General features: G+C 47.7%; 1 protein-coding gene across 1 annotated transcript; it reads left to right on the top strand.

Moving 5' to 3' along the window:
• Window positions 1-10,410: 10,410 nt before the first annotated feature.
• Window positions 10,411-12,444, top strand: HOXD1 (homeobox D1). Its single transcript, XM_027115033.1, has 2 exons — window positions 10,411-11,056; window positions 11,405-12,444. The coding sequence occupies exons 1-2, from the start codon at window positions 10,411-10,413 to the stop codon at window positions 11,737-11,739; spliced, it is 981 nt and encodes a 326-aa protein (XP_026970834.1). The 3' UTR covers window positions 11,740-12,444.
• Window positions 12,445-14,857: the final 2,413 nt, after the last annotated feature.

Raw genomic sequence — 14,857 nt, 5'->3', positions numbered from 1 at the left:
GTTGAAACTTCCTCCTATAGACAAGAATGGGTTAATCCCAGTTAGATCCAGGAAGGTCCTCTTCATCTGGCAACTCTTGGCCTTACTCTGCTCCTTCTTTCAGAAACTGTAAGAAAAGAATAGGGCGAACAGAAGTTTATATTAAATAAAAATAGAAAGAGAGACAGAAGTCTCCAGTCCCCACAGGCCTACAGCCTGATTACTTCAGGGCACTGCAACTTCCCTTAGAGGGGCCTGGGTGAGCAGACCCATCCCTAGACACTTTGGGCACAGGGAACTGAGGCTGAGTTGCCAGCCACACCCTCATCACCTCTGACTACTGGCTCACTTAGACCTCTCTTGCAGAAGGCTGGGATGGAGAGAAAAAAGATAGGGTAGATGAATCCTCTGTACTTACTACACTGGTGATACTGGTAGTGGAGAGGATCATCACAGAGGATGAAATCTTAGTTATCATTGCTCCCTTGTATTCTACTCCAGCTACAAATGCCCTTATTTTTGGGGCTCAAAGTTGGTTCCCAATGGATTTTTATACCTGGCCCAAAGCCCATGCCTAAACACTTCGCTCAGGTCTCATACTCACCTTGGCAAGTTAGGAAAGTACAAAGACAATTCAAAGACCCACTTTCAGGCCCGGTTCAGCCTGAAGCACAGTGAACAAAAGGTTTCCACACATGCAGGAAGAACCAAGGTAAATAAATGCATGTCCAGTCATTTGCAGTAGCAGAAGCAGGCGAAGGGTCCCCAGGAGATCAGCATGATGGGAGATATGACGGAAGTCTTCTTGTCCCAGGTCTTGTGGCAAAATATCTTGACTGGTTCCTATATCTAGTCTGGATCATTGTTATGGAAGAATAATAACTGGAAAACCATTCGAATAGGATTTTAACATTAGTAAGAGCCCAAGGAGGAGATCTTAATTTAAATGAGGATGCATGGAGAACCCCGATACAAATGCAGTGTTTTTGCTGGGGAAGTGGGGCTAAAACCGGGCCAAGAGGACCTGTTGGACCAGGGCCTTTTTGAAGGATCGGAAAAGAGTGTCCCTGACTTATGAGGAGACAGGGAGAAGGTCTTCTGATGGCTCTATTGTTCAGAGTGCTGCCTTACAAATACCACATCCCTCCCAACTTCCACAAGGGCCCAAGGGCCAAGGGAGCGGGAAACTGGGTCGCTTGGGCTGAGCTCCAGGCAGTGGCAGAGCCACGACTGACCTCCCTCACCCGCGTCTCCTAACCTCTTGGGGCAGCAACGATGCCATCGCCGCCGCCGGCAGAAAACACACAAAGGAGGCCCCCACCCATCCTCGAACCTGGGGACACACTGGGGAGGGGCTGGCGTGGACCCCGAGTCCGAGCACCTCCCACCCCCGCGGGGAACAATAGCCGCCGCCTTCCCGGGGCGGCGGGGCGGTCGCGCTGCACAAAGGCCGGCTCGGCCCGCGCCATGTGACGCACGCTCGATCCCGTCTCCCGGAGGCGGCGCGGCGCGGAGCGGCGGGCGGGTGGGTGTTCCTGATCCACCTGGAACACTTTCTGAGAGACAAACGGTGAGTTAATCACCCAACCGGCTGGCGACCGCGTCCCCCTGGCCCGCGGGGAGGCCGGGGGAGGGGCAGGGGTGAAGGCCTTCTCTGCGTGTGTGTCTAGGGTGGGGGCGGGAGAGGTTAGTCCTATTAAGAGTTCATCAATCACCGGTGTGCACTTTTCGCTCGACAGCGGTCCCTCCTACTTCGGAGCAAGTCCGGGCCAGCTGGGATCCGACCAGAAACCGCAAGCGGAGGAGACACAGGCACGCAGGCTGAGCGCTGAGGGCGCGACCCGCCGCCACGCGCTCTGCCGCGCGAGGCCCGAGGGCACCGCGGCCGCGCGGCCGCCCGCCAGCCCAGCCCGCGGAGCACGCAGGGCGCGCAGGCCCCCCAACTGCCCGGCCCCAACGCCTCCCAGCCCCGCCTCCCACGCACCTCCCGCCGCCCCCCCCCGACCCCCTTCAACGCTGCTGTCCCCCCAGAAAGGGACAAATCCATCTCTGAGGGCAGGACAAGAAAAATCTCAGTGGGTCGGAAGGTTCTTGCATACACTTTTATTTAAGAGTTTTATACACGATGTCCCGAGGGATCAGAATTAGGGGAGACGCTGAACTAGTTTCGTTCTCTCATTCACCTGCAGGACTATTTGTGTGGGAGGAAGCAGGATGAGACCCCTATTGAACTTGGAACTAAACTTGAATGCCATTTAAAATAACCATAAAAATACACTTAGAACACTAACCACAATGATATGTCTCTTCTCTCTTTTATGGTGTGAGGCAAGGATTGCAGTATTTCTGCTTTGGCTCTTTTGGGTTCATTTTTGAAACACCGTGAAGGAGGAGACTACAAGCGGTGGGGGCGGGGCGGGGGCAGGCTTCAAGTCTTACAGCTGTTCACAGCAGGAAGGCCTGGATGAGCGGGTAGCCCGGGCCTTGTACCCCCTCTTGAGCGGTACCTGTTGTCCTCTCTGTAATAAGTTCTAAGAGAGTTCTGGGCTACCCTCTCTTTAACCTTTGTTCTAAGTGACAACAGATGAGAAGTTTCTCAAGTTAATGTGTTTGCCTCAGCCCATAGGAAAGAGCCCCTGAAGGATAGAAAGTCCCAGATTTCTCTCCCTCCCCTCAGCCCTCTTCTCTCTCACCGTCCTCTTGGGTGGAAAAAACTTGCTCTGGAGGAATGGTCTACTGCCATTTTCCTCAGAAAGATATAAACTGAAGCATTAAGCCTTGCACAGGGTCCTGAACTTCTCAAGCAATTAAAATACAATTAAAATACTCTTGTCCTTGGTTCAGAGTCCTCTCTCCCTTCACCAATAGCTACTGAACAGCTCCTATGTGCACTGTGCTGGGCTCTGGGATACAAAATTGATGTGTACGCCCTTCGATCTACTGGGGGGAGAAAAAGAATTAATCCTAAGACAGTGTGACAGATGCTATAACATAGGTGTGGCCAAAATGTTCCTGGAATAAAGGCTCCACTAACAGTATCGTCGTGTCAAAAAAGGCTTCTCAGAAGAGGTGAATTTGGGTCCCTGAAGTACAGGAGTTTTTTTAGGCCCAGGAAGGAGGGACATACCAGGTGGAGAGAGCAGCACATACAAAAGCAGGGAGGGAAGAAAGAGCAAGGTGTGGACCTAGAACAAGGATAGGAGCTGGAGTGGGGCATCTGGCTGGACAAGAGAGGTTGTGTAAGGGCCATGGAAAGGCGTCTGGACTTAATGTGTAGGCAAGGGAGAGCCACTGAAGGTTTTAAGCTGGGACATGTGGTTACCTATTATCTATATTTGGAAAGCTGACTCTTGGGGATACTATGTCTGAGGGGACAAAGGAGAGATAGCAAGCAAGAAGAACAAAGGAGGAGGCTGCTGCCATCATCAAGCCTAGAGAGGAAGAAACTGAATACGGATGAAGAGGAGAGCATTTAGGAGGAAGAATTCACAGGACTTGGTGATCAATCGGATCAGTGAAAGAGGAGTTGTGGTTATTAATCCCTAGGTTTCGATTCTGACGCCTGAGGGGGTAGTCAGGTCATCCACCAAAACGAACAATGGAGGGGGAAGAGAAGACTCCATAGGGGAAATGAATGAGTTCAGGTTTAGGTCTCTGTACATTTGTTTCTGCTTTGCTAACTGATACACTGTGTGACCCTAAGAAATTCACTGAATCTTTCTGGCCTTCAGTTTCATCATCAATAAAACAGTCAATAAAGACATCTACTTTGTAAGTTTATCATTAGAGCAGTGTGCGTGTGTGCATGTGTGTGTGTGTACTCCCACACTTAGGTATTATCTTTACCAGGTCCAAGTGAGTGTCCTATATAATGCTAAAACTTAGGGAAAACGTCCTCTTACCCACACCATGATGATCAATACTTAGATCCTGGGTGGCCAGTGAGAAATGTCTCAGGGAAATTAAAAACAACACCCTACTGCTTCCCAGATATTGAATCCAACCTAATGCTTAGGGCTAGGTCAGATCAGATTGCTAATCAGAGTCCCTCAGCTTCCAGAGGGTACTCTCCAGGGGAACATGCAGAAATGTGGTCTTGGTATCAGACCACTAAAGGAGAGGGCTCTTAGCAGATGTCAAAGCTTCTGTGCTTTTTTTATACCATGTGTCTTTCAGGGAATGCTCTTTGAACCTCCTTAGGCTTCCTTGTGGCACAGTGTAGTATAAGAAAGAGTGCTGAACATCTGACTTTGGCCATTTACATTGGATGTGACTACAGTAAATTGTTTATCTTTTTTCTGTGTCAGTATTAGTGTTTGTAAAATAAAATTATAAGAGGATAAAATACGATAAGGAAGAATGACATTTTTGGAGATGCTATAAGGGTAAGTAAAAGGTATTATTTTTCATTGATCAGATTGGCAAAAATAAAAAAAAAGTTTAATATCCCACTGACTTGTCAAAGGTGTGGGGAAACACGAATTTTCATATGCTGCTGGTAGAAGTATAAATTGATTCACTTCTAAAGAGATCAATTTAGCAATATATATCAAAATTGCCAGTGTATATACACTAGACTAAGTAATTTCATGTCTAGGAATTTTTCCAATAGGCAAAAATTTGAACATGTGTTTCTAATACCAAAATGAAAATAAATGCCCATTAATAAGGGACTGGCTAAATAAGTTGTGGTAGATGCATACAATAGAACAGCATAAAATTGTAAAAATAAAGTAGAAAGTTCTGTATGAAATGATCTTCAAGATATAATAGGGGGAAAAGCATGGTGCAGAAGGGTCTTGTAATATGTTATCATTTGTGGAAAAATGCGGGGAGATGTATCTATAACCAAATATATATTTGTCTATAATTGTAAAGGTATAAAGTATTTCTGGAAAGATATACTCATAAAAGTGGTGAAGAAACTCGGAAAATTGTTGTCCATGTGAAGGGGAACTAGGTGGCTGGGGACAGGGGTGGGAGAAGGGATTTCACTGCACACCATTTTGTACCCTTGAATCTTGAACCATGTAAATTCAAACTTAATACCCTTTATAAAGATAAAGGAGCAAAAAAAAAAAAAAAAAGATCAGTATAATTGACCTGGGTGTACCTATGTGTGTTCACACATGTCCTTATTTGTACTTGCCTATCCAGCTACATTAATCTAGGGACGCCTCTTGTTTTGTCTCCAGGGCCCTGATGTTGATCAAACTGAACAGGAAATGAGGGGATCCTTTACCTTTGCTTGGTGGAGGGTGTGAGAACCCGGGCTCAGTTCTGCCCTTTCTCGCAGGAGCAGCTCAAGGTGGCGCCTCAGAAGTCTGGGGCACAGGTTTAGCAAACAAATGGCAAAGGGAGGGAGGCAGGCCTCCCAGTCAGCCCCACTGGCCGTGTGGTGTCCTTGAACACTACTCTGTTGCTCAGCGTGGAGGCCACCACTGTGCACAGGACGGGCTGCCTGACTCCGTCCTCTTTGCACACTGTGGGGATTCAGGAGACCCAAGCTGGTTCCCTCATCTTTTGAAGGATGGCTTTGTCTTTTAAAGTCTGAGTAAATAAAGTAACTTCCCCACTAAAATGAGGGGTTTGATGTCGCTTATCTCTAAGGGGTCTCCTAGCATTGACATCTTATGCTGCTAAAGGTCAATCTCTAGCCAGAGTGAGAGTCACACCTTAGGCCAAGGGACGGTTGGCCCCCTCTGGATCCTGAGGGCTCAAGTGCTCATTCCAGGCAATCTGGGAGACATGGAAGGAAATGAGAGTTGGCTCCTCTCTCTTGAGACCCCCATTCCTACTCCTTCCTTCTTCCCATTGCCTCAGAGCCACTCATCTTTCTCTGAAGGGATTGGGAGAGACAAATCCTTTCTTTCACTTCCTACCCCACTGGCATTCTCAAAGCCAAGTTAGGGAAGTGGCAAGAAGTAAGCTGGGTCTCTTCAAAGCACTATTTTGTCAGCAAAACTTGAGACATTCCTACTGACTACCTTTTAAGGATATTTTCTGGAACTTCAGCCCAGCCAGACTTAAGTTTGACCTTGACATTGACCTCTCTGCCCCTACTACCCAACAGGCTTCTGGACACTTTTCAGGTATAATCCTGCTCCATTTAGCCATGAACTCTCACTTGCTGGTCAAGAATCACCCCTCTCTCCCCACACTGCCCCCCCACACCCGCTCCTAAAGCAGAAATTTTCAAAGTGTGGTTCCGAAGAACACTGCTTTAGAATCACCCAACAGGCTTATTAAAAAGAAAGACTCCTGAGCCAGACCTAGTAGATTAGAAACTCAGTGGGGATGCAGGGGAGGCTGAGGAACCTGCACATTTAAACAAGCTTCTCTGGTGATTCCTACCCACCTGGAGTGGTGCCGGGAGCCAATAATCTAAGGATATCCTTTAGCCAATATTGGTCATGGTGAAGACACACCATTCTGTCCATTTTTATTTCTGCCTAACAAACGTTTCTTTTTTTCCCCTTTGAATTTTATTTATTTATTTTATACAGCAGGTTCTTATTAGTTATCTATTTTATACATATTAGCGTATATATGTCAATCCGAGTCTCCCAATTCTTCCCCCCCACCGCCGCTCCCCCCCACCCCCGCTTTCCCCTCTTGGTGTCCATATGCCAACAAATGTTTCTCGAATGCCTCTTGTGTGCCAGACACGGGCTTGACCCACAAGTCTTTCACAAAACTCTAGGGAAAGGCACAGCACACTAAACTGTTTTCTTCAGCGAGGGTCACGTTATCAGACTTCAGACAGGTTTTGAATTCCTGTCTTTAGGATCCCGTTCATCCCTACCTCTACCTTCGGATAGAAGGATACTGCAGAGAGCTGCAAATCTTGCTTAAGAGAAAAGAACCCTCCTTTTTATCCCAACAAGCAAGAGCCTTTCTGTCCTTTGGGGCTGCGGAGCCAAGAGTTTGCATGTGCTCAAGCATCTCCAAGGGATAACACAGTGGGGCTTGTGGAGAGGGATTGTAAGAGGCTTCTTAGGAACAACTGTAAACACACAGAAGACCAGACTGCCACCCTCCATCACTTCTGTCTGCAGAAAAGAAGACTGTTGTTTGAGTGGGAGAGAAAGGTAGTCCTGGGGGGTGGTTAGGGGGTGACTGCTGTGGTGAGTACGATGGGACAGATTTCAAAGCATTCCTACATCAAACACAACCTGGCAATCAGGCCCCTAGGCTGTCACCTCCTGCTGAGAACTCACAGCACCAAGACCCAGCAGGGTAAGTGACCCTCAAGAATCCATGACTCAAACAAGCAATAAAATCAGTAAGACATTTCTTCCATACTCTGTGAACTTCTAGGAGACAAACTTTAAAGTTACCAAAAATATCCTATATTCGTATCTTTATACACACAATTGCCCCAATAATATCTTCCAACATCTCCTTAGAAAATTATAGATTCAGATTTTCCTAGAGTAGATTTATAGTATAGCTAACATGTGCCAGAAATGAATCCCTTGTTCCTTTGGTTTGAGAATATCTTTTTTCTCAGCCTAAACTTCCCCTAACAAAAAAGTTCTTACACAGTAGGTCCTTGGCAAATGTTTATTGAATCTGAGTCTGAGATGATCAGAGTCTTGACTTTCATCCTGAGTAAGTCAAGAACCAGCCCAGGAGTGGAGATGTGGCCACTCTGAGCCCCAAGGTGTAGCATATGCCAAAGGCTGGGAGACGAAAGGGAGTAGAGAGAAAGAGGAACAGAATGTAGCTCTCTGCCTGCAGTTATCAGGGAACTGCTACTGGGTCTGAACACATACTGAACACCCCACCCACCCACCCTCACCCACAGTTGTTAAAATAGCACGATGTTTAAAATCGAATTTTTAGATGATTAATTTTAGATGTCCCTTTCAGGACATTCTCTTCTCTCAGCAAAAGCTCCATCTCCAAAATTTCTCTTTGGGGAAATAGTGTGCACAGCTCACTGGTACACCAAAGTCAATGCTCAACTGTGACATGAAGGACCCAACCTTTGCTCCAAACGCTTAGCATTAAAAACCTGGTCTTTGTTGCAATGAAGGTTGCCAAGGCACCTAGGCTGCCTGTTTTTCCTGAAACCTTAGAGAAAAGGCCCTTAATTTGCTAGGTTTCGGTCAGATTTGCCAAACAATCAGGCTGAGTTTCCTGTCCTACATCCGGGTTTCTGCCAGCTGGTGTCTTTCTCTAGAGACGTTTACAAGGCCACCCTTCCTTCTTAACCCCTTGGGGCCTCTGGACCTAGAAGCTGTGATCAGATGAGTACCATTTGAGAGCGGGGTCTTATAGTTTTGAGACAAGAGTGTGAGAGCTGAGACATTGTGCTGGTAAAAACTGGTAAAAATTAAAGTCTAGCCAGTGGGGGGATGAGGGGGCATTGTGAACTCAGCAGCATCTGACCTGCTGATACTTTTGCATGAAGGGCACAGAGGAGGACAGTGAAGAAATGCATCTATATTTGATGCCTGAGGTGCTAGAGAAGAGCCTTTTTCTCTTTTTAAAAACTATTAAAAAAAACAAACCTATTTAGGACCTTTGTTGTGGGACTGGCTACAGGAGAGAACTGAAGTAGCAATGTCAAGTTTGAAGGGCTATCTTCCAGCCCAGGATTTTATTTCCCAATTAAATCCAAGAACTTCAGCAGTGCAGGAATCCTCGACCTCTTTAGCTTTGTGCTCATTCCTAGCTGTCTACCCTCTACCTACCCTCTCCCCTCCAGGCTCAACCCTCCCCCATCCTGGCTCAACTTCAGCCTCAACACTGGTAACACTTTTGGTGTGGCTCTGTTTATTCACAAGTTCACATCCCTGTAAGGAACTGGCTCCCTGGACTGTAAAAGCTCCTATTTTCCAGACTTCCTCAGACTGGAATTTTAGGCAAGGGCTCAATCGCTCTTTCATGACAAGTGGATCAGTAAAACAATAATAAAACCTCGGTCACCATAACTTAGAGGCTGTAATAGATCAAGTCCTCAAGGGCACTTGAATAAGCCAAAAGTAGACTCTCTATTCACACAGAGTTTTAGGAAACCACCCTCTTTCATTACCGCTGTGTGTAAATAACATTTATTTATTTAATTTGTTATTTGTCCTGGAGCCCCAAAGAGGGAAACATTTAAAAAAATGTTCAAGGAAGTTGGAAGGTTTATCCATGTAAAGCTTGTCTTTGTAACCATTCTACTTTTCATTTCCTGTGCCAATTGCACTTTTATTTCCCGTCTCTCTACACTCAGTAAACAAAACCATATTATCAAGGGAAAGACGTGAGCCCATTAACATTGTGAGACCTCAGATTTCACTCGCAAGAGACGACGCAGCACTTATCTGATGGAACAGCAGCTTTAATTGCTTCGAGGTACAAGGCTCTCCAAACCTCTGAGATCTGACCGGTCCCTGGGAAGCCTTTGCTCCCTGAAGCCAAAGCGCCTCGGAGAAACCGTGCGCAGCAACGGTGCGTGTGCCAACCGCCCAGAGAGCAGCACAACGAGCGTTCCACTCCAAGGGCAGTTTCTTTATTTTACAACCTAGTCAGAGGGGGAGAATCTGCTAAACGTCCCACAAGGCAGAAACTTTCTTCTGTCCAAATCAAACCCCTGGACTCCAATACTCGCCCTTATCATGCCGCCACAAATGGAAGCAATCGAAGAAGCTGCGAAATAACGTGAAAAATCTAGCTTAAAAGTGAAGAGTTTGTGCCGCCCCTGCTACACAGCACCTACAGCATAAAATTTAGTCCCCAGAATCGGGGCGAGAGGGAAAAGAGGGAAAATTAAACGTCTACTCAAGGTTTAGGAGAGAGATTAGGAGGAGTGCCAAGAACACTGAAAGCGCTTAAGGGCTCAGAGAAAAAGGGAAGAGGAATAACTTTACCTTCCCAGGAGGAGGCTAGGAGCGGTCCCCGATGGCCTTTTAACACTTTCCACACCGCGGCGCCCACCCTTCACACCCGAGAGACTAGCCACCCACGATGCAGAAGAACGAGCTCACACCCTCTCCATCCTCTTGTCCTCACCCGAGCGGCCAGTCCTGCCTTTCTGCCCCCACCTGGTCCAATACCTGTCCGGGAAGCAGGCGTCCCGCGCTCTCGCCCCGCCCTTCCCCACGCAGCCCCAGGCCAGGGCGCCTCTCCGCCGGGCCGGGGTAGGGCGCTGGTCGGCGGCCACCCGCCGGTTGGCAAAGTTGGCGGCCGGGCAGGCGCGTGCAGCGGCGCGCCAGTCGGGACCCAGGCCGTGCTGAGACGGCGCCCATTGGCCGGCCGGCGCCACGTGGCCACCCCGCCCCTATATTAGGCCTCTATTTACCCCCGGCTGGCTTGCCATGGCTCGGCGAGGGTAGTTCGGCTAGAGAGGGAAGGCGGAGCGGCGCCGACCGCGGCGGTCCTGCGGGCCCCGCACCTGGGCGCGGCCGGTGCGCTCAGGTGGGGTGGACCGGAACCATGAGTTCCTACCTGGACTACGTGTCGTGCGGCAGCGGCAGGGGCGGCGGCGACGTGCTGAGCTTTGCGCCCAAGTTGTGCCGCGCCGACGCTCGGCCAGTGGTCCTGCAGCCCGCCTTCCACATAGGCAGAGGCGACGGCGCCTTCGTGAGCTGCCTGCCCCTGGCCGCGGCCCGAGCGGCGCCCTCGACCCCGGCTGCTCCGGCGCAGCCTCCCGCGCCGCCCCCGGCCGCGCCCGCGTACGCCCCGTGCCCCCTGGAGGGGACCTACGAGCCGGGCACGGCACCTGCCGCGACTGGCGGCGCGGACTACGGTCTCCCGGGGCCCGGGCCCCCGTACGACTTCACGTGCGCGCTCGGGCGGCCGGCCGACGACGGCGGGGCGCACGTCCACTACGCCACCTCGGCCGTCTTCTCGGGCGGCGGCTCCTTCCTCCTCAGCAGCCAGGTGGACTACGCGGCCTTCGGCGAGCCCGCCCCCTTCGCGGCGTGTCTCAAAGAGCCGGGCGACGGCCACTCCGGGGCCTTCCAGACCGCGTCCGCCGCCCCCGGCGTCTACCCCAATTCTGCGTCCCCTTCCTCCGGCCTCCCCGCCGCCTTCAGCACGTTCGAGTGGATGAAAGTGAAGAGGAACGCCCCGAAAAAAAGTGAGTGCTTGGGCCTTGGACGGACGGACGCCACTGGGGTTGGGGACGGAGCCTGCCTCGCGTAATTGCGCCGGGGGCGTGCTGTAGCTGTCCCTCTGGACGGCGGTTTGGGTTTTATGGGGGAAACGCGGTCCGAGGCATCATTAAAGCAGGCGAATTCCATTGAGCGTGGCCCGAGTGCCAGGCGTTGAGAAAATTGCGGGAAGGAGCACTCGGTGAAGCTTTTCTCCTGGCACAACTGTGTTCGGAGACCCAAGAGTGACTTTGATTCTAATGTGGCCCCAAAGCTCTCCCGAGCCTCGTCTCCGCGTGTTCTCGCCCCGCTGATTCCCTGTCTTTACGTTGCAGGCAAATTTGCCAAGTATGGAGCCGCCAACTCGTCCAGCGCGATCCGCACGAATTTCAGCACTAAGCAACTAACAGAACTAGAGAAGGAGTTTCATTTCAATAAGTACTTAACTCGGGCCCGACGAATCGAGATAGCCAACTCACTGCAGCTGAATGACACCCAAGTCAAAATCTGGTTCCAGAACCGCAGGATGAAACAGAAAAAAAGGGAACGAGAAGGGCTTCTGCCCTTGGCCACCACCGTGACTTCCCTCCAACTTCCCCTCTCAGGAACGAGCCCCACCAAGTCTGGCAAGAACCTGGGGAGCCCTTCTCAGGCCCAAGAACCTTCATGAGCCTTAGTCACGAGGCTGAGGAACTGTGGCCTGTAGAACTTACAGGCCACCCCACCCCTATCTGGACTTATTAGCTCAGTTTAGGATGGAGGTGGGCAGGGCAGAAATAATAAGAGGTTTCACTTGGGAGAGGAAGTATCCTGGTGGCTTCTGAGTTCGGAGCTGTGGGTGTCCAGATGTTAATTTGAAGTCTCTAAAGCCACCGATCTGTGTATTAATTGTGTCTTATCAGGGAAAAGGAGCCCAGCCGCCCGCCCAGCCCTGCTGCTATGTTGCCTAACTTAGTCATGTGCAATTCTCGGTGCAGAGTGGCAGAGCATTCCTTGCTGAGCTCAACCAACACCTTGATGTGCTCGGAAGAGCATCTACCCAAAGTTTTATCTGGTTTTAATTTAAAAGACAAGACTACATGTATTCAGCTTCTAGAGATGACCAAAGCTAGTTATAGTTAGGGCCTCCTTGATGTATAAGCTGCTTCAGCAATGATCTTCACGTTTGCACTACAGGTTTTTTTTTTTTTTAAAAAAGCAGTTTCTACCTCTCCATGTGCCTGAGTGAAGATACAATCTCTGTTTAGTTAGTAGCTGAACAAATCCGCAGGGTGGGTAAAGATCCTGAACTATACCTTGACACCAGTTACTCAAACTTGAATGTAAATATATACAGTATGTATATATTTTAAGAGGTTTGCTTGTAGTGAACTCATATATGACATTTAATGTCATAGCATGTAAAGGGTTTGAACTTTTTTTTTGTAATAAAAAACAGAATGTGCTACCTTTTGCTTTTCCTTACACTCTTATGTTTTGATTATCTTTCTTTAAAGCTGATTCAGTTTCTTCTGTTTGGAATTTCTTGATTCAGCTATGGGAATTTGTTAGGCTGATAACTTTAAAAAACAACACTTCTTAAAGGCTGTGTATGTGAACTAGTTAGGGACGATTATCTGAGCCGTTTAAGGGAGAAAAAACTCTACTCTGCCCAATATCCAAGTAATTATGGAAGTATTTCCTTACCTTAAGTGCCCTAGTTTTATGGTGAATATGTAGACTGCACATTAAGTTTAGATGTCCACTGTGGGAATGTTGTATAGCCAAGGGGACACTGCAGAGAGATCTCCTTGTCTTTTTCTCTCCTGCTCTCACAAAAGGAAGAGGAGAGACAACTTGAAGACTTTGTTAGTTGGTTAGTGTTCTGAGAAAGGTAGCTGCACATCAAAATATCTCAGTGGCTGAATTCCCATTTCCAAAGTCAAGAATTACAAAGGAGGATGGGAGAGGCCAGTAGTCGCAGCTTTCCACTTCCTGTAACCCGGACTGTCTAGCCTTGTAAGAGCACAGGGGTGCCTTTCTGTTTTTTAAAAAATGATATATTTTCAAATGAATTCTTTGGAAGAAGTACAGGCAGAAAATTGGAAAGTTGGCAAGAAAGTACGTGATAAAAAACTTCTAACCTTATTTTCATCCAGCCCCCCAGTTCCCATCCCTGAAGGCAACTGTGGTTTTTCAAATATGATTTGAAAAACTGTGGTGTTAATACACAAAATCATCTGGATACTTGGGACAATTGTTGGGGGAGAGGGCAGGTCATTTCCCTCACTTTATAGATAGCTATAGCTCTATCTTTAAATTCTCTGTATAGTTCAACTGAAAGGCTTAAAGGCCCAAAATAATCCAGCTAAGAGCTTCAGCTCTCCTGTTAGCTGAATTTCTAGATTCTAGTGTAGTACTTCAACCCAATAATTCAGAAGTTTAATAACTGTGGAGGAATACTTTCCCTATAAAACAGTCGTGATTGTCTTAGAAGATTGAAGTTACACTTAAACTCTTGTCCATTGCACCCACAGTTGAATGGATTTGAAGAAATAAAATGATCAGCTCTAACAAACTCAGCTGATTAGGGGGGAAAGATATCATTTAAAAAGCAGGTCTGTCAATATTATTCTTGTGTTTCACCATCTGCCCTTCACTAACTTGATGCTAATCGGATCTTGTTTGAGACAACAGCTCCCCCTCTGAGCTCTGTAGCCATTTGAAAGGACTCGTGAAAGACTTGTGATCTGCTTGCTCACAGCTCTCTCTGGGCTTACCCTGCAGTGGTCTTTGACAAGACAATGTTTCTTTTTTGATAAGCATTCAAAAGTGCACCTAAACAAAAAAATACCAACACGCTTGGTCATTTCCTTAATCTACCACCCTCTTCTCTGAGAAAATAAAGCTTTTCCTTTTGAAGCTACTACTAGCACTTAGCCCTGATGGATGTCTTCCCTGATGAAGGTGGCTATTTTGTCATACGTATAATGCTGTTCTATGAATCAGGCCAATATTAGCTATTTTTTGACCAACCCCAGGGATCTTTAAAAGCTTTCTTAATGCATATCGCTCTACAGCTATATTCAGTATTAGGGGGAGTCCTGGCTGGAGATTGGGACGAACTAGGTGACCTCTGGAGGTTCCTTCCAGCAATGAACATGTTACAGGAACAACTCAATGACTTCTGCCAATTTTGTTTTAGGCCTATCATTGGAAGAAAGAGTTCAGTTCTGAGAATGCAGCCCCTAGGATTACAGTGATACTGTATTTATACAGGAAAAGTGCATATTTGACATTATTAAATACATCTCACCATTGGAGATAACCTGGCCCGTGTGGATGTTTGTAGAACATTCCCCTTCCCATTATTCAGAGCCTTGTGTTATTTTGAGTCAGATCCTCGATGAAGTATGATGGTTACTACACAAATTGTGAAATTGCCAGAACAATCCATCCCATTTCTATTTTATAAGATTTCGAACTAAATATGCTAATTTACCCTCTAGCAACTCGCTACAAGAATGAATACACAGTGGACAGCTCTATCTGTTATATAATGAACTATTCAATGTTCTTTTGTCTTCACAGAATGACCATGTGTCTATTTTTCTGGATTCAGGATAGCTGGGAGTGAGGATGAAGAAATAAAGCATTTAATAACATAAAAACTTTTCATTACTGTTCCTGACTACTGGCAAACAAAGGACTTGCTGATGTAAAAACCAAAAGCAATGTCACCTAGATCCTCAAAAGATTAATTGTATGTGATTTATTCTGCCTCAATCTTACATAAGGTGAGGCCCAAG

The sequence above is a fragment of the Aethalodelphis obliquidens genome, unplaced genomic scaffold (assembly GCF_003676395.1).
Source record: "Aethalodelphis obliquidens isolate GAN/ISIS:26980383/991018 unplaced genomic scaffold, ASM367639v1 scaffold2, whole genome shotgun sequence".
NCBI classification, from domain to species: domain Eukaryota; kingdom Metazoa; phylum Chordata; class Mammalia; order Artiodactyla; family Delphinidae; genus Aethalodelphis; species Aethalodelphis obliquidens.
This window is presented reverse-complemented; position numbering and strand designations above follow the sequence as displayed.

What these genes read in the sequence shown, in the direction of transcription:
- HOXD1 (XM_027115033.1), top strand. Translation starts at nt 10,411, where the DNA reads ATGAGTTCCTACCTGGACTACGTGTCGTGCGGCAGCGGCAGGGGCGGC. An exon ending in GAGGAACGCCCCGAAAAAAA is followed by an intron (nt 11,057 to 11,404) that starts GTGAGTGCTTGG and finishes TTTACGTTGCAG; the next exon opens with GCAAATTTGCCAAGTATGGA.